The following is a 27,526-nucleotide window of genomic DNA, read 5'->3' on the forward strand; positions in this document are numbered from 1 at the left end:
AACCGTAAGATTTGGAGGGAATGTTTCCTGAAGGGTAAGAAGAGAAAAAGAAACCGTGTCTGCGAAGTACTGATCCAGGGGAGTGAGATAGGAGATGTGACTGCGAAGCTAGGCAGGGTTAGATCTTGCAGGTCCGTGCAGGGAAAGGAGGCAGTGGTGTCACATGAGCGACAGACACAGCTGTCAAGAGAGTCACGCAGAATCTTAGGGGGCAGGAGTCTTGGTTGCAGTTAAGTAATGACAGGGGAGACGACGGGTCCCTCTTTGAGCTTCCGCGCCCTGCCTGGCGACCTTGCTGGATGGTCAATGTCAGTTCTAGCATTCCCAGCCGTTGGCTTCGACTCTGGTCAGGCAATGCCAAGGGGTGGTGAGCTTTCACCTCCTCCGAATCTTCCTTACGACTCCAGACATCCCCAATAAACACAATCTAAGTAAGATAAGCTCTGCAAATGCAGCTTGTGGACAAGCTCCCCAGCCTCAGAGGAGAGACTGCAAGCGCAGAATTCTCAAGGGGGCGGCAGCAGACACCGCCAAGCCGCGCCGAACTACAGCGCCCCGCATCCGGCTCGCGGGCGCGCGGGGGCGGAGCTGGGGAGGTACGTGCGCATGCGCGGGGCCCTGCCTCCTGGCGAGGGGGTGGGGCGGGCGCTGGGGCGGGGGCTGTGACGTCAGGTGCGCGCGTGGCTCCGGCTGCGCAGGAACAGCTGGTGCCTCCGAAGGCGGCCCGCGGGCGGACGGGCTCCGGTGCTGGTGGCCGCCCGCGCCACGCTGCGGGAGCTGACGCCGCCGCCGCTGCCGCCGCCTCGCACCGCCGCACCATGTCCGGCCAGCTGGAGCGTTGCGAGCGCGAGTGGCACGAGCTGGAGGGAGAATTTCAGGAATTGCAGGTAGGGCCGGGCCACCTGGTCGCGTAACTCTGCTACCTGCGGTGCGGTGCCTTCCCCTTCCTGCCAACCCAGCCGGGGCGGTGGGGACCATCACGGTCCAGAGGGCTGCCCCTGGCTGGGCACTGGGGGCTGGTGGTCCGCGTGGGCCAGCACCCTCCTATCTCCCAGCACTTCAGTTCTTCATCCACTTGGGGCGCCCGGTGGAAGCTCCCCATTACCCCGCCTTCGCACCGACTCTTTGCTCCGCGCACCTCCTTCTCTGCAGAAAGTTGGTCTGTGGCTTCTGAGGGGAACTTCCAGATGTGTCATGTGGGGGAGGCCTGAGGGGACGTATATGTGCTGGGACTCAGAACAGCCCAGCCCCCACCTCCGCAGGGGTCTTTCCTAACCGCACCCCTGTCCACCTGCTTTTGGCAGCCCAACTTCTGTATTTTGGTGGAGCAGTGCTCTCTTCTGCAACTACATTTTGAGAGATGTGCTTGGGAGCCGTTCACCTTGAACCCCTAGGCTTTGCTCAGGGATTAGAGACCCCTGTTCTGCGTCTTTGGGACTCTGGTGTCTGTGCCCTCCTCTGTGCTGCTACTGCAGGCTGAGTTTGGCGTTGTGGATGGCATCTGTCACTTCTGACAGCTGCGTTGCCTCCCTCCGTGATAGAGGCTGCTCTCAGCTCTCACCCATCTGGCCCAGAACCTTATACGGAGTAGGGAGAGGGCAGATGTAAGAGAGGCCCCTTGAGAAAATGGCATTGCCCCTGTGGGGTCCTGGCAGGAAAAGCTGTCCCTGAAAGGAGGTTCAGACAGGTCTCAGCTACCAACTCAGGTGGCTAGAGACGTCTCACACATGAAACCCTGGGGTTGGCCAAGAGGGACTCCTGGACCAGTTTTGGAGATGGGGCTTTTTCCTCTGCAGCTACTAGATTGTGCCTGTTTTCTCTGAAGTTGGGCTCTGTTTGCCCGAAACCATACTGCACAGCTCTGCCCCACTTCTTCCTGTCCCCGGCTGGAGCCATCACGTTTTCCCTGTCCATGTAGCTCTCATCTCCAGTTGACTGTCCTCTTACAGGGTCCAGAGGAGGGGAGAGGAGATTGTCTGTGATGGGTCTTCTGCACCTGAGGCAGTAGGCCCCGATGTTTAAAGAGGGGGTTGCTGCAGAGATGGAGCAGGAAGATGGGGGCGAGGGGTCTGTTTTAGGCATGAGCAGAGAATAAAGTATCCAGAACTGGTATGCCTTTCTTGGCCTGTGCGGCATGTGTGGGTTGGTGCCCTCTCCTTCAGGTCTGGGGCTTGGGGCCCACCCAGTTCTCAGGGGACTCATCTGGCTCCAGTCCCGTCGAGAAGATTCAGCTGCTTCCTAACACTTTGCCCTACTGGGCTCTTGGGTCGTGTTCAGCTGTGAAGCCATGGAAGGGATGTTAGGGTCGGGAGTGGGAGAAGAGTTTTACCGTGTGGAGCTTTCGTTCCTGAATTCCTTCCCCTCGCCCTGCCTTACACTAGGAGGAGGAGTTGTCTTAACACTTCAGAGCCATGCAATTAATGCAATCAACAGCAATTAGCTAGCTAGTCTTGGCAGGCAGAGCTCGCAAAGGAGACATTGGATTTGTTGTTGTGTTCTTACTTGGTTCAGGTATGTGGGAGACAGAGAGGAACTGGGAGTTCTGGGTTTTGTCCCCTGGTGCACAGCGAGGGCTGGAGGACAGCTGACTGTGGGGAAACTGAGGTGTCCGTTACTCAGTTCTTCAGCAGTGGGGGAACTGGAATGGACTGGGCCTGTGGGGGAGGAGGGACTCTGCTGGCCTCAGGGTTTAGTGGACAACTCCTGGGTCAGAGGACAGTGATGGATGGAAGGCCACAGAGTCCCCCATGTGTCAAGGTCATAGACATTGTCTGTATCTTCATAGATGAGGAAACTAAAACTTGAGAATCTAATTCACTCAACTGGGGTCACACAGCTCTTGAGAGGTAAAGCTGCCATTAGAACTTAGTAGTCTGAATGCTTATTTTGGATGTCTGTCATTGTGCTGGTAGGTCTCACTCTCTCTTCTCACTTCCACATCCCCCATAATAAATATGAGAGCTTTAAACTCCTGAGATGAAAGTTTCTGGGATATGTGTATAATAAGTAGGGTATATGTCATTGGGTATGTGTTGGACAGACTTTCAGATATAAGACATTTATTGGGGGGCAAGGAGGTCACAACAGGGCGGCAGGTGAACAAATTGGAACTAAAAGGAAGGATTAATTTTTTTTTTTTACCAGAAAGTTCCTGTGTATCTTAATTTTCCTATATGTGCCTCTGAATCTGGGATTTGTGGGTTTCATGTTTGTATCTCTCTGATTCTTTCTTGGGGTCATAGCTAATGTCTGTGTTTCACCTCTTCTTCCCTTTTTCAAATGAATAGAGGAAAGAGGAAACCTAATTGTCAGACCACAGAGGATTCAAAATGTCTTTGGAATCCCCTCACCACAAAAGTCATACTCTCTGGGACTTTCTAGAGGAAAAGATCTGTTCTCTTTGGACTGATTTGTATCTGCCAGGGCCTCACTAGACTCAGGGGCAAGGTCAAGTGGCTATGGGAACTTTGGTTTTGGCTAGCTGGGGTTTCATCCATGCTGGTGAATTGAGCATCAGTCTGAGACCAGCACATGTTTGGCCCTGTGGCCTGTGGTGTGACCACAGAAGGTCACTTACAGACACTGTGGCAGGTGATTTAATAAGCATTTCCTGACTTGCATCACTGGAAACCTGACCCCATCCCTCCCCATCCAGGAAGGAGGTGGCCCGAAGAGGCTGTTCCCTAAATCTGACCTTACAGAAATGCAGGGACCTAGTAGGCCACTGTAAAGATTTTGGCTTTTCCTACCAATGAAACAGGCATCTCTCTGGCTGCTGTGTATACAATAGACATGAGAGGGACAGGGTAGAAGCAAGAAGGTCAGTATTATTTTATGAAAACCTTATGAAAGAGATCCTGTTGTCCCATTTTACAGAGGGAAAATCATATACCTAAAGTCACATGTCTTGTAAGTACTGGAGTCAGGATTCAAACCCAGGCTGTTGAATGTCAGGGTCTATACTCTTAACCACTGCTTCAGGCAGGTCTGTGCCCTGGGCACACTTTTGTAGGCTTTTCTCTTCCATCTTGCATTGCCTTATGGGTCTCTTTCTTTAGAAGTGCTTTGTGTGGAAAGCCCCTGGACAGGGAGTCACAGTTCCTGGGTTCAGGCCTGAGGCCTGTGCCTGTCTAATATCTGACCTTTACCAAGCCATCACTCTGAGCTCGAGTTTCTTTATCTACAAAACAAAGACTGACAATAATAACGGTAAGAGCTAACTGTAGGGTACATGGATCCTTCCATTTAATCTAAATGACCAACCCTGCTTTAGACTGAGGCTAAGAGATATTAACTAACTTGAAAGTCATGGACTTTTGGAATTTGAACCCATGTCTGCTGTGTTTGTCAGATATTTTGGGGGTTCCTCACACTGTGGGCTCCCAAAGTATCTTGAGACCCTTGGCTCTGCAAAGAAGCTTTTGAACTTGTGGGGTCTCATTTCATTCGTGCATTACGTTATATGTGCTCTCTCTTTATATATAATGTATATGTAGTAAAGCACTGAAATATATATATATATGTATACACACACACACACACACACACACACACACACACACACATATGTATAATACATTAGTCAGGATTCTTAGTTGCAAGTGACAGAAACCCCATTCAGCTGGCTTTAAGCCAAAAAAGGAATTTATTGGCTCATGTATTGGGAAGTCCAGTGACAAATGGCTTTAGGCCAGGCTAGGTCCAGGGGCTCCAATGATGTCTCTGTGTGTGTGTCTCCCTGTTTCTTCTTCTTCTTCTTTTTTTTTTTTTTTAGATTTTATTTATTTTTTTATTTTAGAGAGAGATGTGTGTGCATTCGCAAGTGTGTGGAGGAACAGAGGAAGAGAGACAAGCAGACTCCATGCTGAGGGTACAGCCCAAGGTGGGGCTCGATCCCACAACCCCGAGATCGTGACCCTAACTGAAGCAAAGGGTTGGACGCATAACCAAGTAGCCACCCAGGCACTCCCTGTCTGTGTCTTCTGTATCAGCCTTATGCTCAGGCAGTCTCTCTCATGTTGTGGCAAAGAGGTGCCCTGGCCACCACAGGCTGACATCTCCCAACTCAGCAAATCTGGCCAAAACAGAGCGACTTTTCCTTGGTAATTCCCATAGGAGTCCCACACAAACCATATGAAGGAAGAATGAGGGAGATCCAGATAGACCTATAAAGGAAAATGAAAATACTGGTAGTAAGAAAAGAGAGACGGATGCTGGACAGGCATCTTTTGTGGGGGGTCATAGAAGTAGTTTATGTCTGTCATTGCCAGACTGTGTCAAGGCACCCCCGAGGACCTGCATTAAGCTCCCAGGGACACCGTGGGATATTTTTAGTTTTCAAGGGAAACACAGTGACATCTGTCCTACACCGCTTAAACTGCTAACTTGGGGTAGTTCACGCTTACACGTTAGGTCACATTTTTCTGATGATGGCATATCTTTGTAAAGTTAGGTTTTTAGTGATCTGTGATTAAAATCAAGTACGGTGTATGGGGCGCCTCGGTGGCTTAGTGGGTTAAGCCTCTGCCTTTGGCTCAGGTCATGATCTTGGGTTCCTGGGATCGAGTCCCGCATCGGGCTCTCTGCTCAGCAGGGAGCCTGCTTCCCCCTCTCTGTCTCTGCCTACTTGTGATCTTTGTCAAATAAATAAATAAAATCTTAAAAAAAAATTAAGTACTGTGTGAAAATTCGTATGAAAAAAGAAAGGAGGGTGACAGTGTCCAATCTGATTCCACGGTCTGAGAATTTGTGCTGAGCCCAATAGCCTCACACATTCCATTAGTAAATAATTTTGGTTATTTCAGAGTGAAATAAAAATGTTTTTGTCCATTTCTGCGTATTCTTCTCCCCCCACCCCCCAAAGGCTACTAAGTTGTTAGGACATAAATACTTTTCAATCATCTGGCCTGGAGACTATGGGAAGTGTACTGAGACCCAAAGGGCATGGTGAACCAGCAGTTTGTGAACCTTTGTTGTATGTCCTGATTGCGGTGGCGTTTACACAATTGTATATATTTGCCAGACTTCCTTTAGTTGTACACCTGAAAATTGTTGGACTGGTATGTACATTGTACCTTAATAAAACTGATTTTATAAAAATAAACCAGTATATGGCCTGTTACATAAAACTCATCTCAGGACCCCTTCACAGCTGAGGAAACTTCAAGGAACTTATATGACTTACCTAAGAAGCGACAACTCTGGGATGAAGAGTTAGGTTATCTTGCCTCCCAAATGTCTGACACTGCTGTCTGATACCTGCACTTACCGCTCCTGTAACAGACATCACCAATCAATCCTGGCCCATGACTCAGAGTTCTTTCCAATACAGAACTGATGCCATTTTGGTGAAGTCAACTTGCCGTCCTTAGTGGTGTTTTCATGGTGATGAGTCTTAGTGAAGTGTACTCAGCATCCAGAAATCTTCATTTGATCTTGATTCCTTGGAAGGAGAACTATATAAATGTAATCTCTCAAAAACTTCTGATGGGGCGCCTGGGTGGCCCAGTGGGTTAAGCTGCTGCCTTCGGCTCGGGTCACGATCTCAGGGTCCTGGGATCGAGTCCCATATCGGGCTCTCTGCTCAGCAGGGAGCCTGCTTCCCTCTCTCTCTCTCTGCCTGCCTCTCTACCTACTTGTGATCTCTCTCTATCAAATAAATAAATAAAATCTTAAAAAAAAAAAAAACTTCTGATAGAAACACAGCTATCAGACACCACATTTTGCTGGTGGCCATGCCTCAGTTGCAACCTACCGGGTTGCCCGCCAACTTTGCGATGCTTCTGGGCCGAACCTCTGTCTGAAAATGCTGTGAGATTCCATTGCTGACAATTCTTGCAGTAAATGTGGACTCAGGTTCTGGATCTTATGATGTAGCCAAGTTGTGTTAAGCAGGCATTTCCAGATGTTCCACAGCCATGCTGAGACCTGGCGTCATTAACCTCCTCTTCCCACTGGGGCAGAGCTTGGGGCCTCAGAGAACAGGAGAGGCCGCAGATTGCCTAAGCCTCCAACAGAAACCTGCTTGTTTGTGTCTTCTGTGCGTGGTATAGAAGGATGGTAATTAGCTGTGTAGGAAAGGAGGTATCGGCATCCCAGCTCATAGAGCCAATGTTAGCGCTTCTCTCTCTCCCTCTCTTTTGATCCATCCTACATATTTAGTTAGAAGTAATACATATCTGGGGCACCTGGGTGGCTCAGTGGGTTAAAGCCTCTGCCTTCAGCTCAGGTCATGATCCTGGGGTCCTGGGATTGAGCCCCGCATCGGGCTCTCTGCTCAGCGGGGAGCCTGCTTTCCCCTCTCTCTCTGCCTGCCTCTCTGCCTACTTGTGATCTCTCTCTGTCAAATAAATAAATAAAATCTTAAAAAAAAAAAGAGAAAAAGAAGTAATACATATCTGCAAAGTTAAATATTCAAGTGGAGATGTTCAGGAATTTTCAGAACACTTGTTTTTAACAGCTAAATACTGGAAACCCAATGTTCTTCCGAATGGATAATTCCACTGAGCATTCTTAGAATGAGGTATGATGAGCAGAATGAGGAAACTAGAGCTACATGTGTCAACCTGGATAAATGTTTTTTTAAAAGAAGAGCAACATTGAGTGGAAAGTTGCAGAGACGTATACACAGTATGACATGTGTGATAAAGTTAAACACATTCTAACCGATACTATGTATTGCTTGCTGATACATGCTTATGGAGTACAAGGGACTTATATGGGCCAGATTCAGTATAGTGGAGATCAGGCAGGGCCCTGATGAGAAGCAAATGACTCTTCCAGAAGGATCTCACTCAAAGGAGTTTTCTTGTTTTTGTTTAATTTTAGATTTTTAAATTTATTTATTTGACAGAGAGCGAGCCAGCAAGAGAGGGAATACAAGCAGGGGGAGTGGGAGACAGAGAAGCAGGCTTCCGACCAAGCAGGGAGCCTGATGTGGGGCTTGATCCCAGGACTCTGGGATCATGACTTGAGCCGAAGGCAGACGCTTAACGACTGAGCCACCCAGGCACCCCTCAAAGGAGTTTAAAGGAGGGACTATTTACAGAAGTGTGGCAGTTTAAGGGTGAGGCCTCTAGAGCTGGGGCCAGTCCTGTTCCTAAAAGGGCAGAGGGAGGGGGGCATCACCAGAGTTTGGCTAAAGCTTGTTGCTGGGGAAGGAGAGCTGCAGGACTTCGATGGCTGAAGGCTGCAGCAAACCAGAGGAGGCAGGAGGAACAAATACCCCAGCTTCTGTCTTCCTGCTGTGCATCCCGTGGGCCAATCTCAAGTGGGAGGCAGGGTAGCGGCATCCAGGAGATGCTGTCCATAGGGGTCAGCCTCCTCGGGCAGAGGGAAAGAATTGATCTGGGGCGAACATGGGGACAGAAATAACCAGCAAATGGGTTCCCCTCTTTGGGGGCAGAGGATAGAAATGCCATCTCAAAAGAATACGTAGGGGGCCTTTAACTCTTTTTGTTAAACTGAGAGTGAGAATATGGGCGCTGATGTTTATTTTCTATCAATTTTATGATTTTCTTTTTTGTATGTATGGAATATTTCACAATACAATGAGCAGGAGGCCAAAAAGTAACCCAACAGTACCAAAACGCTAATAAAGAAAAACAGCTCCGGGGTGCCTGGCTGGCTCAGTTGGAAGAGCCTGTGACTCTTGATCTTGGGTCATGAGTTCGAGCTCCATGTTGGGTGCAGGGATTACTTAAATAAATAAAACTGAAAAAAAAGGGGGCACCTGGGTGGCTCAGTGGGTTAAGCCTCTGCCTTCGGCTCGAGTCGTGATCTCGGGGTCCTGGGGTCGGGCCCTACGTTGGGCTCTCTGCTCAGCGGGGAGCCTGCTTCCTCCCCTCTCTCTCTCTGCCTGCTTCTCTGCCTACTTGTGATCTCTCTCTCTCTCTCTTTGTCAAACAAATAAATAAAATATTAAAATAAAAACTAAAAGAAAAGAAAAAAGAAAGGCAGTTCTATAGGTTCAACGTCATTTACATGTGATTATGACCATGTAGATATTATTTACTGCAGAGTCGAGTAGTGAGCCATGCTTTTTTTTCTCTTTTTGGAGATTTTAACTAAATTTATATAGTTAGCATTTAATTCTTTTTTTTTTTTTTTTTTTTTTAAAGATTTTATTTTATTTATTTATTTGACAGAGAGAGAAATCACAAGTAGGAGGAGAGTCAGGCAGAGAGAGAGAGAGAAGCAGGCTCTCGCTGAGCAAAGAGCCCGATGCGGGGCTCGATCCCAGGACACTGAGATCATGACCTGAGCCGAAGGCAGCGGCTTAATCCACTGAGCCACCCAGGCGCCCAAGTTAGCATTTAATTCTTTACTGGCAGTGCTTATAATTATCCTTTTTTTTTTTTAAAGATTTTATTTATTTATTTGACAGAGAGAGATCACAAGTAGGCAGAGAGGTCGGGGGGGTGCAGGGGCAGGCTCCCCGCTGAGCAGAGAGCCCGATGCGGGGCTCGATCCCAGGACTCTGAGATCATGACCTGAGCTGAAGGCAGAGGCTTAACCTACTGAGCCACCCAGGTGCCCCCCCCCCTTTTTAAATTGCTTAAAGCTCCTTCCTTAGATATTCTGTCAAGTGTGTTTCTTTTCTTTGGCCTTGAACTAGACAAGTTAGGGGCTGGGGGCTTTGCTTTGTGCTCTCGAATGGAGTTTTTTCTTTCTTTCTTTTGCAGCTGCTTGTCTACTTTGGTGCCCCTAGCACTGGGGGTTATTTTTAGAGGTAGCAACTTGATGTGGGAGTCAATCACATTTAATAAGCTGGTACTCCCTGCACCGTGTGCAGAGAGCAGACTCCCAATGTTTGGTGTTTCCCGTGTTCCAATTCACTGCTGCCAAGTTTAGAAATTAAAATAGTGGTTTGGCAGTTTGTCATTTTCTTTAAAAGTTCAATGTACATTTACCATATGAACAGCAATTCCATTCCTAGGTATCTACCCAAGAGAAATGAAAATATGTCTACACAAAGATTTGTACATATTCATGGAAGTATTATTTATAATAGCCAAAAAGTGGAAATAATTGGAATGCCCGATAACAGGTGAATGTATTAACGAAGTGTGATGCATCTATACTAAATTTTTATTGCTAAGTAGCCATAAGAACATAGTAATACATGCTTCCCCCGCTACTATCCGAAAGTACCACCTTCCGGGGAAACCTTTCATAAGCCAGAATGGTGTAAAGCAAAGAGTATCCCCTGCTTCCCGAAAGTTCGAGTTACACCACTGCTTTTTTGAAAGACCTCCATTAGTACCTGTTTTTGCTAACCAAAAGAGATCCAAGGAGGATTCTCACTTCTATAAAAAAAGCCATTGATCTACTAATGGCGGTCTTTCATAAAAGCAAAATGGCATCACGTGAACTCTCAGAAAGCGGGAACACTTGTGTATGCTACAACATGAATAAACCTCAAAAACAGGAGTGTTTTTGCTGAGTGAAAGAAGCCAGACCCCACACACAAACTGTGTGACTCCATTTATGTGAACTATTCAGAAAAGATAAATCTGTAGAGACAGAAGGTAGGGTAGGGGTTGCCAGGGGCCAGAGGGAGAGGAGCAGAGGGAGGAGTGAGCGCTGTCATAGACGCGAGGGATCTTACTGGGTGGTGTAATGTCCTAAAATGATGTGGTAATAGTTGCATAACTTGGCAGATATATAAGCATCACTGAATTGTACACATAAAATTAGTGAATTAGGGGCACCTGGGTGACTCAGTGAGTTAAAGCCCCTGCCTTCGGCTCAGGTCATGATCTCGGGGTCCTAGGATCCAGCCCCGCTTCCGGGCTCTCTGCTCAGCAGGGAGCCTGCTTCCCCCTCTCTCTCTGCCTGCCTCTCTGCCTGCTTGTGATCCCTGTCTGTCAAATAAATAAATAAAATCTTTTTTAAAAAATGAGTGAATTACACAAAAAATATATGTGAATTACACCTCAAAATTGTTAAAAAATGATGGCTAAGGTTTTTGGTTTGTAGAAAAAACACCCAGTTTGATTGTTCAAAGATCTACATTTTTAGGTGTCTGCTTAGTTACTGGCTTGGTGAAGGATTCGTTCGACGAGGCTCCAAGTCCTTGTTTTTGGTGTCTTTAGGATGATAGCACCCAGGGCCAGAGTTTGGTAATAATGAGTCCAAGATTTGTGGCTTCTCTTCTTATTTTGTGTGGCTAACTTTGCCTAGAAGGAGAACTCTGTGCTTTGGCATTTTAATCTAGATTCTGACACTTGCCTTTGAAATAAAGACATTCAATCCAAACTGGCAAAACCAATCAGAATAAAACAGCATTGCTTTATTGATGTAGTTGGGAAGTCAGAGGCGTACCAGCTGCAGGTAGGAGTTGATCCAGGGGCTCAAATGGAGCCTCCTGGGCTCAGCCTTCATCTGCCCCTCTGCCCCGTTTTCCCGTCATTTGGATTCATGTTCAAGCAAGACAGCTCCATTAGCTCTGGGCTCACACAAGCTCTTCCTCCTTCAGACTAGTGGAAAAAGAGCCGCTTTTTTTAAGCAGTTCTGGTAGAAGCTACCCCCACCCCCACCCCATCTAAGATTTGTGGGTTTTGAATGCCTGTCCCTGAATCAGCCAATTGGGTCCTGAGGCTGATATTCTGATTGGCCAGGCCCAGATCACATGCCCTGGAACCTGGGGCAAGTTCAACCCCATTCCTAGCCAGATTTCAATAACTGAATATGGGGAGGGCTGGGTTTCCAAAGAAACTGTGGAGACATTAACCAGAAGGGGAATAGCTGCCTAGCTGGCAGAAACAATAGAAGGCTTCCATATGGTGACCAATTCCATTTGAGGCTGCAGGTTCAAGGCCGACTGGATGAAAGCCAGGGCTAGATTGCTGCGGTGTGGCTCTTCCTGCTTCTGGAAGAAGCATTTCAAAACACAGGTTTGAGGGTCTTCTGGAGACACGCTCATGTGCAGAGGATAGCCAGGGATTCCGAGGGCGGGCAAGAATTGTATTCCCCACCCCACGGACAGTGCATTAAGAGACAGCAGTTGAGGAGGACTGGGTGGCTTAGTTGTTCAGGGTCTCAGAACCACCCCATGGACAGTGCATTAAGAGACAGCAGTTGAGGAGGACTGGGTGGCTTACTTGTTCAGGGTCTGCCTTTGGCTCGGGTCATGATCCTGGCGTCCTGAGATGGAGCCCTGCATTGGACTCTCTCTGCTCTGTGGGAAGCCTGCTTCTCCCTCTCCCACTCCCCCTGCTTGTGTTCCCTCTCTCGCTGTGTGTCTGTCAAATAAATAAATAAATCTTTAAAAGAGAGAGAGAGAGCTGTTGTAAAATGGTGCAGTTGCTGTGGAAAATGGTATGGTGGTTCCTAAAAAAAATATTAAATGTGGAATTACTATTTGATGTAGCAATCCACTTCTGGTTATATACCCAGGAGAACTGAGAGCAGGGACTCCAAACAGATACTTAAACACCCAAATGTTCACACTAACATTATTCACAACAGCCAAGATACGGAAGCAGCCCAAATGTCCATCGAATGATGAATGGATAAAGAAGGTGGGGTATGTATGTATGTGTATGTGTGTGTGTGTGTGTGTATAATGGAATATGATTCAGTCATAAAAGAGAATGAAATCTTGCCATTTGGAGCAACGTAGATGGAGCTAGAGGGTATTATGCTAAGCGAAATAAGTCAGAGAAATACAAATACCATGTGATTTCACTCATATGTGGAATTTAAGAAACAAAACAAGCAAAGGGGAAAAAAGAGGCAAATCAAGAAACAAACTTAATTATAGAGAACAAACTGATCGTTACCAGAGGAGAGGGGAGTGGGGAGATGGGTTAAATAGGTGATGGCAATTGAGGAGGGCACTTGTGATGAGCTTCGGGTGATGTATGGAAGGGTTGAATCACTATATTGTACACCTGAAACTAATATAACATTGTATGTTAACTGATTAGAATTTAAAAAAAAAATGTAGTCACTTATCTCCCCTCACTCCCCCCAAAAGCTCTCTGCATTTTCCCCCAAATATGTATTTTTTTTAAATTTTATTTTTATTTTTTCTTTATTTTATTTTATTATTCATTTATTAACATATAATGTATTATTAGCCCCAGGGGTACAGGTCTGTGAATCATCAGGCTTACACATTTCACAGCACTCACCATAGCACATTCCCTCCCCAGTGTCCATAACCCCACCACCCACTCCCTACTCCCCACCCCCAGCAACCCTCAGTTTGTTTTGTGAGACTAAGAGTCTTTTATGCTTTGTCTCCCTCCCGATCCCATCTTGTTTCATTCTTTTCCCTCCTGACCCCCCACAACTCCACCACCCTGCCTCTCAAATTCCTCATATCAGAGAGATCCTATGATAATTGTCTTTCTCTGATTGACTTATTTCGCTTAGCATAATACCCTCTAGTTCCACCCACCCAAAATATTTCTGAGAAGTCAGACATAGATTATGAAGAACTAGAAGGGTTCACATGTTGTATGATTCAATTAAACTATATTCTCTTCTGTTGGGATTTTTTTTTAAAAAAAAGACATAATCTATGGTTCTACGTATATGGAGTATCTGGAGGGTCAATTTCAGAGACAAAGTAGGATGGTGGTTTCCAGGGGCTGGGGAAACAGAAAATGGAGTTGTCATTTAATGGATTTGGAGTTTCAGTTGCGATGATGAAAAAGTTCTAGAGATGGATGGTGGCGATGGTTTCACAATGATGTGAACACATCTAATACCACCTAATTGTACACTTAAAATTATTATTATTTTTAAAGATTTTGTTTATTTGAGAGAGATGGAGAGAAAGAGAGGGACCACGAGTGGGAGGTGCAGAGGGAGAAGCAGACTCACTGCTGAACAGGGACCCCTCTTTGGGGCTTGATCCCAGGACCCTGAGATCATGACCGGAGCCAAAGGCAGCTGCTTAACTGACTGAGCCACCCAGGTGCCCCTACACTTTAAAATTATTAACATGCTGGGGCATGTTAATAATGGGTTAAGCCTCTGTCTTCGGCTCAGGTCATGATCTCAGGGTCCTGGGATCGAGCCCACATATTGGGCCCACACATTGGGCTCTCTACTGAGGAGGGAGCCTGTTTCCCCTTCTTTCTCTGCCTGCCTCTCTGCCTACTTGTGGTCTCTGTCTGTCGAATAAATAAATAAAATATTTTTTAAAATTATTAAGATGATAATATTATATGTATTTTATTAGAATCAGAAAAATTTTAGAATTTTAAATTATTAAAACGGTAAATTTCATATGTATTTTACCACAGTTAAAGAGTGAGAATAGGAAGCAGCTATCTGAAGAAAAGTTAGGATCCAAGAAATAATTGATAACCTTTCCTACTGCTTGTGGGACTGGTACGAGATGGAATCCACAGAGTCTGGGTGTGGGCAAGGAATGCCCCGGGAGTGGAGAGTATGTTACATTGTTTCTGACTCCCCCAACCCAACCCCACATTGTCCTCCTCCTAACTGACAAATCTTGAGTCTGGAACTGAAGACAAGATTGGTCCCAGATGTATGGTCTCCAATACAAGATCTCCCCTGGGGAATGGCTCTAGCTAATGGCAGAGAGAAAGAACCAAAGGGGAGCAGGACTGACTCCATATGCAGGGGACAAAATAGTGGCAAGGCTCATGGACTTCCTATCCCTACCCAGTCTGATGCCTTAGGATTGAGCAGAAAGCCAGCAGATTAGAGAAGTGCCTGTAGAAAAGTTGATGTCACTTAGTGCTGGTGAGGTGTTGACAATTGTCATAAGCTGTGGGTAGGAGTGTAAATTGGTACAGCCACTCTGTGGGCAGTTTGCCAAGATCTATTAAAACTAAAAACAAGGCTGTACACTCTGACCCAGTGATCCTTCTTCTCTTCCCTAGAGAGATGCTTGTGTGTGTGCCCAGGGAGGCAGTGCAAGGCTATTAGTCAATGTTGCATTGTTGGTTACAGGCAGAGACTGGAAACAACCTAAATAAATGTCCAGCATTAGAGTGGCTCCGTAAACGGTAGTATGTTCATAGCATGAAATATTGCCTAGCACTAAAAAGATTGAAGTACATCTCTACATTCTCATGTTGGTAGATCTTCAAGACATATTGTTGAACGATAAAAAGAAACATGTGGAATCATGTCCATATTCTGATACTGTTTATATATATTTATATTTTTAAAGATTTTATTTATTTATTTGACAGAGAAACAGCGAGAGAGGGAACACAAGTGGGGTGGAAGAGGGAGAAGCAGGCTTCCCACTGAGCAGGGAGCCCAATGCGGGGCTCGATCCCAGGACCCTGGGACCATGACCTGAACTGAAGGCAGATGCTTAACGACCGAGCTACCCAGGCGCCCCTGATACTGTATGTGTGTGTGTGTGTGTGTGTGTGTGTGTGTGTGTATATATATATATATATATTTTAAAAGATTGTATTTATTTATTTGACAGAGATCACAAGTATGCAGAGAGGCAGGCAGAGAGAGAGAGAGGAGGAAGCAGGCTCCCCAACTGAGCAGAGAGTCAGATGCGGGGCTCGATCCCAGGACCCTGGGATCATGACCCTGGCTTCAACCCACTGAGCCACCCAGGTGCCCCCCGTTAATATATTTTTAAAAATCAAAAGTATGGGGCGCCTGGGTGGCTCAGTGGGTTAAGCCTCTGCCTTCAGCTCAGGTCATGATCTCAGGGTTCTGGTATCGAGTCCCACATCGGGCTCTCTGCTCAGCGGGAGCCTGCTTCCTCCTCTCTCTCTCTCTCTCTGCCTGCCTCTCTACCTATTTGTGATCTCTGTCTGTCAAATAAATAAAATTTAAAAAAAAATCAAAAGTATGTGCTAAGATAGAAGCTAAGCTGCTATAACAAAGATATCCCCAAATTAAAAAAAAAAAAAGGCTTAAATGAGATAGCATCTTTCTCATGTAACAGTCCAAAGGGAGATGTGGTCCAGGGTAAATGGTTTTCAGTTATGTGTGTTCATATGTATGAAACAACAATGATTACATTTTGCTCATGGAGTCTCTGGGTCGGGAGTTTAGACAGGACATGATGAGAATGTCTTGACTGTGCTCTGTGATGTCGGAGATCTTAGCTGGGAAGACTGAATGGACAGGAGTAGCTTACTTGGCTGTGGCTGGAATCATCTGGTGGTTCTTTACCCACACATCTAGATGTCTGATCTGCAATGACAAGAATGTTCGTATCATTTGGGACTGTTGGTCAGAGTGCCTACGTGTGACTTCTCTGTGTGGCTAGGATTTCCATACAACATGGTGGCCTCAGGGTAGTTGGACTGTGTGCTCTAAAGGTAGTGTTCCAGCAATAAGGCAGAAGCCACATGGGCTTCACGACTTTTTTTCTCAGAGCCTGTAGTGTTGCTCTTGCCATATTTTATTGGTCACACCAGCCACAAGCCTGTCTCTATTTAAGAGGAGGGAACAGAGATCCCACCTCTACGAGAGGTCTGCTAAAGGATGGGCGATCATGTTTTAACACCATCACAGGCACAAAGCTCGGTCACATGAGCTTGGCTTGGCTGAGGAAGGGACAGTGGGCTTTGCCATTGACATTACGAGGCTTCCATCTCTGGTTTCAAGGTAACTAACTGCACCTGTTGTCGCCATATCCCTGTTAGGGAAAGGGACAGCGGAGGACCAGCAGCTCCTTATAAAGGTGTGGTTCAGACGTTACACACGTCACACCTACCTACCTCCCTGTGGCTAGCTCATCATCCTGCTGCTACACGTAGCTGCAGGAGAGGCTGAGAAATGTCTGTTACTGGACGGCCATGTGCCCAGCTACTACTCAGTGGGGTCCTGTTACTAAAGGAAGTAATAAGCATTAGGAACAATTTGGTTTTGCAACAGTGTGCATCTCTCATATGTATGTATATATATTTATGTGCATATATATAGGAATAGGTCTATATAGAACATAGAAATGCCAGGCTATAGTCTGGAAGAATACATAGACAGAAGAAAGTGGTACCAGTAGTTACCTCTGGAGAAAGGGGGGAAGACGGAATGTGGGATATTCATAGCCGACTGTAGGCATAGCGGTAGTGTTTTAATTTTTAACAAGGATAATGTCTTCATGTTTTACTTAAGAAATTAAATATTAATTTAAACCCAGGAGAGCCTGGTAAGCATCTGGCTGCCTGATGTTGCAGTCTTGGTCTTAACTTTCTGTGGTGGGAACCCGACCCCACAGAGTGCCAGGAGTTAGCAGAGCCCTTTATCTTCCAGGAGCCTCAGCTGCTGTTGCGGAGGACTCCAGAGTCAGAGGCCCCACCTTCTCAAGGCCTCATACTTGGGATCTCTCTGCCCCCATCCTTCCTGTCCCTTTCTGGAGGGTTTCCTTTATTTATTTATTTATTTATTTATTCATTCATTCATTCATTCATTCATTCCTGTCCCTTTCTGGAGGGTTTCCTTTATTACTAGCGGATTAGTTGAGCGTAGAGGGCCCCGGAATTCAAAAGGGAGTAAATCACAGTCTCCCACTCTCCAGAGTGCTTGTTAATTACAGATAGGAAGCTGGTCACTGTGAATGGAGAACGCAGTGGGCAGCATGCAATCAAAGTTAGCATCACAGACACTGTCCCTCCTGATAGGAGAAACGGAGGGCACAGCATCACTTTAATGGTATTTCTGTCCCAAAAGCATAACCAAAATTGGCTCACAAGGAAATATCTGACAAACCCAAATGGAGGGACATTCTTCCGAACAACTGGACTGAACCCTTTAAAAATGTCCATGTCATGGGGTGCCTGGGTTAAGCCAAAGGGTTAAGCCTCTGCCTTCGGCTCAGGTTATGGTCTCAGGGTCCTGGGATCAAGCCCCGAATCAGGCTCCCTGCTTGGCAGGGAGTCTGCTTCCTCCACTCACTCTCTCTCTCTGCCTGCCTCTCTGCCTACTTGTGATCTCTCTCTCTGTGTCAAGTTAAAAAAAAAAAAAAAAGTCCATGTCATGAAAGACAAAGTTGAGGGGTGCCTGGGTGGCTCAGTCATTAAGTGTCTGCTTTCAGCTCAGGTCATGATCCCAGGATTCTGGGATCGAGCCCCGCATCAGGTTCCCTGCTCAGCGGGAAGCCTGCTTCTCCCTCTCCCACTCCCCCTGCTTGTGTTCCCTCTCTTGCTGTGTCTGTCTCTGTCAAATAAATAACTAAAATCTTAAAAAAAAAAAAAAAAGCAAAGTTGAGGAACTATTAAAGGAACCGAAAGAGATGCGATGATTTGATCATTGTACTATGGATATATGAGAGAATGTTGAGGGTTTTTTTTTGTTTTTGTTTTTGTTTTTTTTGTCAAGATTTTATTTAATTTGAGAGAGAGAGAGAGAGAGAGTGAGCAGGAGTGGATAGAGCATCAGAGGGAGAGGGAGCAGCTGGGAGCCCAACTGGTGGCTCATTCCCAGGACCCCAGGATCATGACCTGAGCCTAAGGCAGATGCGTCACCAACAGAGCCACCCAGGAACCCCAAGAATGCCACATTCTTAGGAAATGGGTGCTGTGAAGTGTTTAAGAGTAAAGAAGCATGTTGTCTACGACCAACGGTTTAGGAAGGAGTAGGCAAACTTTTTTTTGGCAGAAAGGCTAGGTAATGAGGATCCTAGATTTTGGCGGGCCATATGGTCTATGTCACAGCTACTCGCTGAGCTGCATATCCTCGGCCGTATGCAGACGAGCGGGTGTGGCTGTGCTCCAATGAAGTTTATTTACGGATTCCGAAATTTCCACTTCGTGGACTTCTCATGCGTCCTGAAATATTCTTTTGATTTTTTTTCCCCCCAGCCAGGCAAAAACCATTCCTAGCTTACTGCATGCAAAATCTGGTGGCTGGAGATCTGGCCTGTGGATTGTAGTTCACTGTTGCCTGATATAGACCAAGAAAAAACACACACACACACACACACACACATACACACACACGATAAAGCAAGTATGTATGGCCTAACGCCAACAGTTCGTGAATCTGGGTGAAGGGTAGGGGGGAGGTTCTTTGTATTCCTACAATTCTTTAGCAAGAATTTGAATTCGAATTCTTTAGCAAGAAGGTTGAAAGTATTTAAAAAGAGAAAGTCAGGGGTGCCTGGGTGGCTCAGGGGGTTGAAGCCTCTTCCTTCGGCTCAGGTCATGATCCCGGGGTCCTAGGATCGAGCCCCGCGTCGGGCCCTCTGCTCAGTGGGGAGCCTGCTTCCTCCTGTCTCTCTCTGCCTGCCTCTCTGCCTACTTGTGATCTGTCTGTCAAATAAATTAAAATCTTTAAAATAAATAAATAAATAATTAATTAAAAAGAGAAAGTTATGTAAAAGACATGATTTTCCTCTCCGGGGACCCAGGAAGGAGAGAGTGAGGGTGCTGTGTGAATTCAGGGGACAGGCTCTCTCACATCGGGTTCAGGGGAGACTTTCTCACAGTGTTCTTTGATGTTGCTTCTAATTGTTACGTGTTCACTTCATTGCCTTCGATTCTTTATTTTCTGTCTTGACTGTCCTATCTAGAGACCCCGCTTGGCAGGTATCTGGAGACCCCATTTAGGCTCTGGCCTCATCCTTTGACTACCCCCTTTTTCTCTCCCTTGGTAAATACATTTCTCCCCACCCAAGAAAACAGACACTTTAAATATGTTCCTTGGGTTATTGTTTTTAATTTCATGGTCCCTGTCCCTCATATTGTTTCCTCCAAATTGTTGGTGCTTGTCTTAGATTGTCAGAACACTGGGGGGAAGGGCTTGTTTCTGAGCATATGGCAGAATGTTGGGGGAGTTGTGCTGGGGCAGCAAGATTGAGAAGTTAAGTTAATGTGTTCATTCTCCTTGCCTTGAGGTGAAGTCTCTTGTATTTCCCCAGGCCTTGCGGTCCTGAGTGGTTATTTCCTGAGCCTGGGGTAGGGAGGGCTGGCTCTAAGGGAAGAGGTATGTCCTTTTCTTAGTTGGCTTAGCAAAAGCTCTCTTCATTGCCAGGATCAGAAACCCAACTCAGACTGGCCTAAGTGAAAAGGAGTCTCTGCGTCATATCATCAAGAGCATTACATTTCAGACCTGGTTAGATCTGAGGGCTCAGTTGATGGTGAGAATTCTGTCTCGTACTGCATTGCAATTCTGTTTTCCTGTTTGGCTTCATTGGCTCAGCAGCCCCGGGTGTACTTTCTCCCAGATTAGCAAACCCAGAAGAAGGAGGGTGTTTCTAAACCAATACTTCTAAACCAGAGTCCCAGGGCTGACTCTCATTGGCCCAGCTTGAGCCATGTGTCTGCTGCCTCTGAACCAATCAGTGGCTAGGGCATTGGAGGATACTGATTGGCCAGGCCTGGATCACATGACTTCTGTTGATGCAGAGACTCTTGACTCCTGGACCAAGTAGAGGTTGACAAGAGTTTGCTTCTCAGAGGCATCGTTGGCTGCTGTTGCTATTATTTCCTACCTGGGTAGGAAAAAACCACGAGTTCCTTACAGAAGTGCTGTGCGGTGCTGCGTTCCCCAGTTCCCGTCCTAGTTGTCTAAGCCACCTCTCTGATCACAGTAGTTGTATCATCTTAGCTCTCAAACCGACTTCCACAGTCATGTCCGGTTGTGCAAAACCACCCACTCACACTCTCCCGTACACTCTGCTCGGGCCCCTCCATCCCTCAGGAGACCCACAGGATCTACAAGCAGAAGCTGGAGGAGCTGACCTCGCTCCAGACTTTGTGTAGCGGCTCCATCAACAAGCAGAAGACGCGCCTGAAGGACTTGAAGCACACACTCCAGAGGTAGGCGAGGCTGAGCTCCTCGGGTTTTATGGGACAGAAACCCAGCTCAAAGCTGGCTGAAGCAGAGAATGGAAATTTTAATGGAAAAAAACCAGGAGTAGCTTCAGACATCATTGGATCCTGGGGTCGAAAGATGTTTTTAGGAATCTGTTTGTTTTTTCCCCCCTTCCTCTAGATTGGCTTCATGCTCAGGCTGACTGCCCCCTTATGGTCACCCAGGTGGCCTCCAGCAGTGCCCATCTTATATCTTCCAGATACAAGTCTCCAGCCTTCCTTCCTCTTGGTTGGGTTACCCCAGGAGAATAACTTTTTTTTCAGTAAAAGTTCTGGGTGTGATCCTAATTGGCTGGAATTGGTCACGTGTTCATTTGTAAACCAATCACTGAGACTCTGGTTAGGCAGTACTGGGTCATGTGCTCAGTTCATGGGCCTGGGGAACAGAAGAGCCTTACTGGAACCATATGGAGGGGAAAGAGGATGAGAGGTAGTTTCCTGGAGGAAAGTTGCTGTAGGTCTTTGGTGTAGGTGGTAGGAAGTCTGGGATCCCCAGGGGGAAATACTTAAGCTCATGACTTAGTTCGGTTCTTGAGACCAGGATCATATGTTCACCTCCCAGTCCTCATGTCTTCATGGTTTGGAAAGTGCTTTCATTCCCCCACAGGTGAAGGAGTCCAATGGGTGCTGTGATCCCCAGGCAGGCAAGGAGACTGATTGAGGTTGTAAGAAGCATCGAGATAGAAAGATGGCGGGGCAGTGCCCAGAGCTCCCACATTCTTCCTCCAGTCTGAGTAACACCCCTGCTTCTCCTGTGCCCACATCTCTGACCGAACAGGTACAGGAAGCATGCCAGCCGGGAGGAGGCAGAGCTCATTCAGCAGATGAGTGCCAACATCAAGGAACGGCAGAACATCTTCTTCGACATGGAGGCCTACCTGCCCAAGAAGAATGGGTAGGAGCTGGGAGCTTATTGGACCCCTGCTGCGGGCAGATGCCCAGGCCTAGCGTACCTGGTCTGGTGACTCCCATCTCCCTGCTAGGGCTTGAGGTTGAGGGGAAGGAAGGGAAGCAAGGGCAGGAAAGAGAAGGAGGCTTCCTCATACAGTCCTCCCTGGAACAGGAGGGGATCTCAGGAGACCTTCTGTGAGGAACCACATACAAGATCTGGTTTCCGGCGCCGGCTGCATGCCTGGTCTCACCCGAGGTGAAGAGGAAAGGTGTTTTCTCCCAAAGAACAAACATTTATTTTATTTTATTTTAAAGATTTTATTTATTTATTTGACAGAGACAGAGATCACAAGTAGGCAGAGAGGCAGGCAGAGAGAGAGGGGGAAGCAGGCTCCCTGCTGAGCAGAGAGCCCAATTTGGGGCTTGATCCCAGAGATCATGACCTGAGCCAAAGGCAGAGGCCTAACCCACTGAGCCACCCAGGCGCCCCCACGGGTTTTATTTTTATTTTAAATTCCAGGATAGTTAACAAACAGTATCGTGTTAGTTTCAGGTGTACAACAGAGTGACTCAAGACTTCCATATGTCACCCAGTGCTCATCTCAACAAGGGCACTCCATCATCCCCGTCACCTAGTTCACCCCTCCCGAGCCCCCTCCCCTCTGGTAACCATCAGTTCTCTGCACTTAAGAGTGTGCTTGTTGGTCTCTCTCTCTCTCTCTCTTTTTTCTTTTTTTTCCTTTGAGAACAAACATGTATTGAGTGCCTGCTGTATGCCTAGCCTTGTGCTGGGAGCTCTTGTATTGTCTACAGCTTGGTGAGTCAGACCCAGGTACCCAAATTCTACAAGGTACAAAGACATTAGGGGGGTGTTCTGCTCAGGCGGCTCAGCCCAGGTTTGGATGTGAACACTCTTCCTCCTTTGGGGAAGTCCATTTCAGGTGACATGACTGCCACCTATTCCAGAGTGAGATCGGACGGTGTTGTATCAGAACCCGAGGTGGGCTGCTAAGTGCACTCCCATCCCTTCCCTATGGCCCTTTCTCCCTGTTTTGCCTAAGCGCTGAATCAGAGCCCCTGGTCAGGAGCCTTACTAGTTCTTTTACACTTGAAACCATTCCTCTTGGCTTCTCCTCTTTTGCCACAGGAAATACTCCCTGAGTTGGGTGGGAAGGAAACAGGCTCCCCACTGAGCAGAGAGCCCGATGTGGGGCTCGATCCCAGGACCCTGAGATCATGACCTGAGCAGAGGCAGAGGCTTTAACCCACTGAGCCACTCAGGCGCCCCTCCCATGACCCTTTTTTACAGAGCGGCCCAGGTCCACTTTCCCAGCTCCAGCCTCCTCAGTCCTCTGCATATTTTGCAACAGTTGGAAATCTTTGGATTACAAATGACAGAAAGCCCAACTCAGAGTGCTTACAAAAAAATGGGCAATTTATTGGCTCATGTAACCTCAAGGTGCAGATGTGGCTGCAGGTCTGGCTGGATCCTGCTGCTCAAATGATACTGTTAGGCTCTGTCTCTCCATGAGCTTTCCTTTTATTCCCTTTGCCTTGTGTGTCTTGCTTTTAGGGAGACTTTCTCTACAAGCTGGCCCCAGGCGCTCTGGGTTTGCATTCTGCCAGCTTAGCAATTCCAGCAGAGAAAGCCTCTTTGTTTCTTTGTAGTTCTGGGAAAAGTCCCAGGACTGAGTCTCATTGGCCTGAGACCATTGTGTCACATGACCATCATTGATCCAATCAGGAGGATGCAGTGCTTTGGTTGGCTAAGGCTCTGTCATATGCTTTACCCCGGGACCTGGAGGGGAAAAGAGATTCTCCGAAGGGAAATGGCACTGCTCTTTCAGGAAGTAGGGCCTGTATCTCTAGGCCGGGGCAGGGGCGGGATTGATGTTCTTTTTACATCTCTGTTCCAGTTACCTCAGACCAGAAATGCCCCTCAAATTTATTCAGAGCTAGAAAGAAGACTTTTCTGTTTGCTTTTCTCCTCTCTGCCTTCTACTCGCCCTTCAAAGCCCAGTTCAAATGTTACCGACTTGGTGAAGCCTTTCCAAAGACCCCTCCTCCCTCTGTAGAATTAAACCCTTCCTCCCCTGAGATTTTGTAACTCTTTACTTGCATCTTTATTAGTGCCATTAGACTACAGGCTGTTGTAACAAAAGCCCAATGATACTGGGGCTCAAACAAGGGGGAGGTTTCTCTTCTCACACACAGCAGTCCAGAGCTGAGGGGACCAAGAGTGGCGGGCTCGTGGGGTCATCTAGGGACTCGGTGCTTCCATCTCCAGCTCGCTGGTTCACCACCCTTCAGGGAGTTGTCTTCACCTACGCGGCCAAAGCTGGCTCTCACCGTCACATCTCCAGGGAGCGGAGGGCAAGCGGATACCTTTTTTTTTTTTTTTTTTTAAAGATTTTATTTATTTGTCAGAGAGAGCGAGCGAGAGAGAGCACAGGCAGACAGAGTGGAAGGCAGAGTCAGAGGGAGAAGCAGGCTCCCTGCGGAGCAAGGAGCCCGATGTGGGACTCGATCCCAGGACGCTGGGATCATGACCTGAGCCGAAGGCAGCTGCTTAACCAACTGAGCCACCCAGGTGTCCCAAGCGGATACCTTTTAGAAAAAAAGTTTGCTGTTTCCTGGGGAAGCCAAAAACACACTTATTCTATAATCTAGAAATTTCACTCCTGTCTGCATAGCCAATGGAAATGAGTGCTTCTGACCTCCAATAGACATATATAAGAAGGTCGACAGCAAAGAATCCAGACACAAAAGGTCCCATGTTGCAAGAGTCTTTTTTTTTTTTAAAGATTTTATTTATTTATTTTACAGACAGAGATCACAGGTAGGCAGAGAGGCAGGCAGAGAGAAAGAGAGGGAAGCAGGCTCCCCGCTGAGCAGAGAGCCCGATGTGGGGCTCGATCCCAGGACCCTGAGATCATGACCTGAGCTGAAGGCAGTGGCTTAATCCACTGAGCCACCCAGGCACCCACAAGAGTCTTTTTATAAGTGAAATGTCCAGAATAGGCAAATCCATACATGTGCAATAGATAGTGGTTGCCAGGTGCTGTGGGAGGGCGGAAAGGGAGAGACTGCTGATGGGTATGGGCTTTTTTTCGGGATGACGAAAATGGTCTAGAATTGGGGCGCCTGGGTGGCTCAGTGGGTTAAACCTCTGCCTTCGGCTCAGGTAACGATCCCAGGGTCCTGGGATCAAGTTCTGCATCGGGCTCTCTGCTCGGCAGGGAGCCTGCTTCTCCGTCTCTCTCTGCCTGCCTCTTTGCCTACTTGTGATCTCTGTCTGTCAAATAAATAAATAAATCTTTTAAAAAAATGGTATAGAATTAAGTCATGGTGATGTTGCTGTACAATGTTGTGAATATACTGGAAACCATGAAGTTGTATGCATGAAAAGGGTGATGTTGCAGCCTGGTGGGCTCAGTCTGAAGAGGATGCAACTTTTGATCCTCAGGGTTGTTAGTTCGAATCCCATGAGGGGTGTAGAGATCACTTAAATAAATAAATAAAGCTTTTTTTTTTTTTTAAGGATGATGTTATGGTATGTGAATTACATCTCAGAAAAAAAAAAAGAAAGTTGTTCAAGCAGTGTATTTCTATTAGCCAAAAACTGAAGACAACTTAAGCGTGTATCGGTAGTAGAATGAATAAATAAGTTGTGGGGTGTCCACTCAGGGGAACACTATACACAGACAACGTGGGTGAACCTCCCAGGCATAGTATTGAGGGAAAGAAGCCAGGCATAAAATATACTGTAGGTATACCTATAAATATATTGAAGGTTATACTTCAGCTTTAAAAAAGAACCCTTTCTGGGGCACCTGGGTGGCTCAGTGGGTTAAAGCCTCTGCCTTTCGCTCAGGTCATGATCTCAGGGTCCTGGGATCGAGCCCCGCATCGGGCTCTCTGCTCAGCAGGGAGCCTGCTTCCCCCTCTCTCTCTGCCTGCCTCTCTGCCTACTTGTGATCTCTGTCTGTCAAATAAATAAACAAAATCTTAAAAAAAAAAAAAAAGAACCCTTTTTAAATTGACCTAGAGATTTGTAGAGATTGTACACACTCCATCACCTCATTGGCTGGAACTCAGTCACATGCTCACACGAGCTGCATGGGTGCCTGGGAAATCTGGTCTCTAAGCCAGCTAAGATGGGGGGAAATGGTTTAGTCATGACTGCATGTGTCACAGTTGTCTCATTCTCTAGTTAGTCTTTATTCTCCATGTGAGAATTTTTCTGCTGAGTTTAGCACGCTATTTTCTAACATCCCTGCTCAAGGCATGCTTATTGTTTGAATGTTTTTGGTTGGGGCCCATTCCTAGGGCTGGTAAGGAACGAGTCAGCCCTCACCAGTCCTTTCCTTCCAGGCTCTACTTAAATCTCGTCCTTGGCAATGTGAATGTGACCCTTCTCAGCAACCAGGCCAAGTAAGTATCTCTGACCCCCGCCTGACTTTAGGGAATCCAGGAATTTTGCCCTTTCCACTTAGAAGAAATGAACTAGCTAAAAATTTTGTGTAAATGAAAAAAATTTATAGTGTGGCCTGTGGCCCTTGGTCTTTCTGACACTCTCCTGCTCAGTGAGGAGACCACCTTGGGAGTGTTCCTTCCTTCTTTTCCTGCAATCAGTACATTGGGTGAGCAGAACTGCCACTCTCCGGTGAGAAACGGTCCCTGCTCTGTTCCACCCCCTCATCACACACGGTTCTCCTGGGAAGCAGGCAGTGCTGTCCACCTGAGATCAGTCAGTCCCAGGGGCGGTCGAGCTGTGGCGTTTCTGCTGCCGTAGCTGATTAGGGAGGAGCCCTTCTCCACCCCCTGCCCATCCCCATCACCAGCCCAGAGACCTACCCCCAGGAGCCCAGGGACATGGGAAGCTTTGCTCATCTGTCCTCTTTGTCTCATTGACCATCACCATTCATTCAAGGCCAGAGCTTTCCTTTAGTGGGATCACGAGGTTCCTGTGGGCAGTGGCTGGTGGTAGGCAGAGGATCTGATGGTGCCGAGGATTGTGTCCCCAGACAGGATATAGTTATATTACTGTTAACTATAGTAATAGTTACGTGACCTTTCCTGGTGGTGTCTCTCACTGCAGATTTGCTTACAAGGACGAGTATGAGAAGTTCAAGCTCTACCTGACCATCATCCTGCTCCTAGGGGCTGTGGCCTGTCGATTTGTCCTCCACTACAGGTAACAGGAAACATGGTGGTGTGTGTAAGTTTGGTGGGGGCTGGGGGGGGGCTCTCTCCTGTGTCTGCAGTGTTTGGGCGATTGTAGGTAGAGAAAAACCTTTTCTCATACGGAACAGCAGTCCTGTCTACTCGACATCCGTCCAACAAATACCTACTGAACCACTACTGGGGAGACCTTATAACTAGGAGTTAGGAAAGAGCCCAGTGGCACAGCCACACAATGGAATATTATTCCGATAATAAGTAGGAATACAGTAGTGACACATGCTACAACATGGGATCTGACAATGTTATGTTCAGTGAAAGAAGCCAGTCACATATTGTATGATTCCACTTATATGAAATATCCGGAATAGGTGAATTGATAGAGGCAGAAAGCAGATTAGTGGTCAGGAGCTGGTGGGGGTGGGGGATGGGAGTGGGAGCTGTTGATGCGGAAGCGGTTTCTTCTGGAATGAAGAGAATATTCCAGAATTAGATAGAGGCAATGAATATATAGCTCTGTGAATATACTAAAAAGTAATGAATTAGGCACTTTGAGAGGGTGAATTTTTTGGTATGTGAATTATGTATCAGTTATAAAAAGAGAAAGCAAGAAAAAAGGAAAGGAAGAAGGGAAGGAAGAAAAGAGAAAAAAAAGAAAAAAAAAGCCT

General features: G+C 46.9%; 1 protein-coding gene across 1 annotated transcript in view; it reads left to right on the forward strand.

Moving 5' to 3' along the window:
* The first annotated feature begins 654 nt into the window (after positions 1 to 654).
* Positions 655 to 27,526, forward strand: part of TMEM120B (transmembrane protein 120B) — a 44,796-nt gene continuing 17,924 nt past the window's right edge. The window contains exons 1-5 of the mRNA XM_032310560.1: positions 655 to 887; positions 20,611 to 20,729; positions 21,562 to 21,678; positions 26,049 to 26,108; positions 26,776 to 26,871. Of these exons, the coding sequence (XP_032166451.1) occupies positions 819 to 887; positions 20,611 to 20,729; positions 21,562 to 21,678; positions 26,049 to 26,108; positions 26,776 to 26,871 (461 nt within the window). The 5' untranslated portion in view covers positions 655 to 818. The remainder of the gene's footprint in view (positions 888 to 20,610; positions 20,730 to 21,561; positions 21,679 to 26,048; positions 26,109 to 26,775; positions 26,872 to 27,526) is intronic.

Source organism: Mustela erminea, chromosome 13 (assembly GCF_009829155.1).
Source record: "Mustela erminea isolate mMusErm1 chromosome 13, mMusErm1.Pri, whole genome shotgun sequence".
Classification (NCBI taxonomy): Eukaryota; Metazoa; Chordata; class Mammalia; order Carnivora; family Mustelidae; genus Mustela; species Mustela erminea.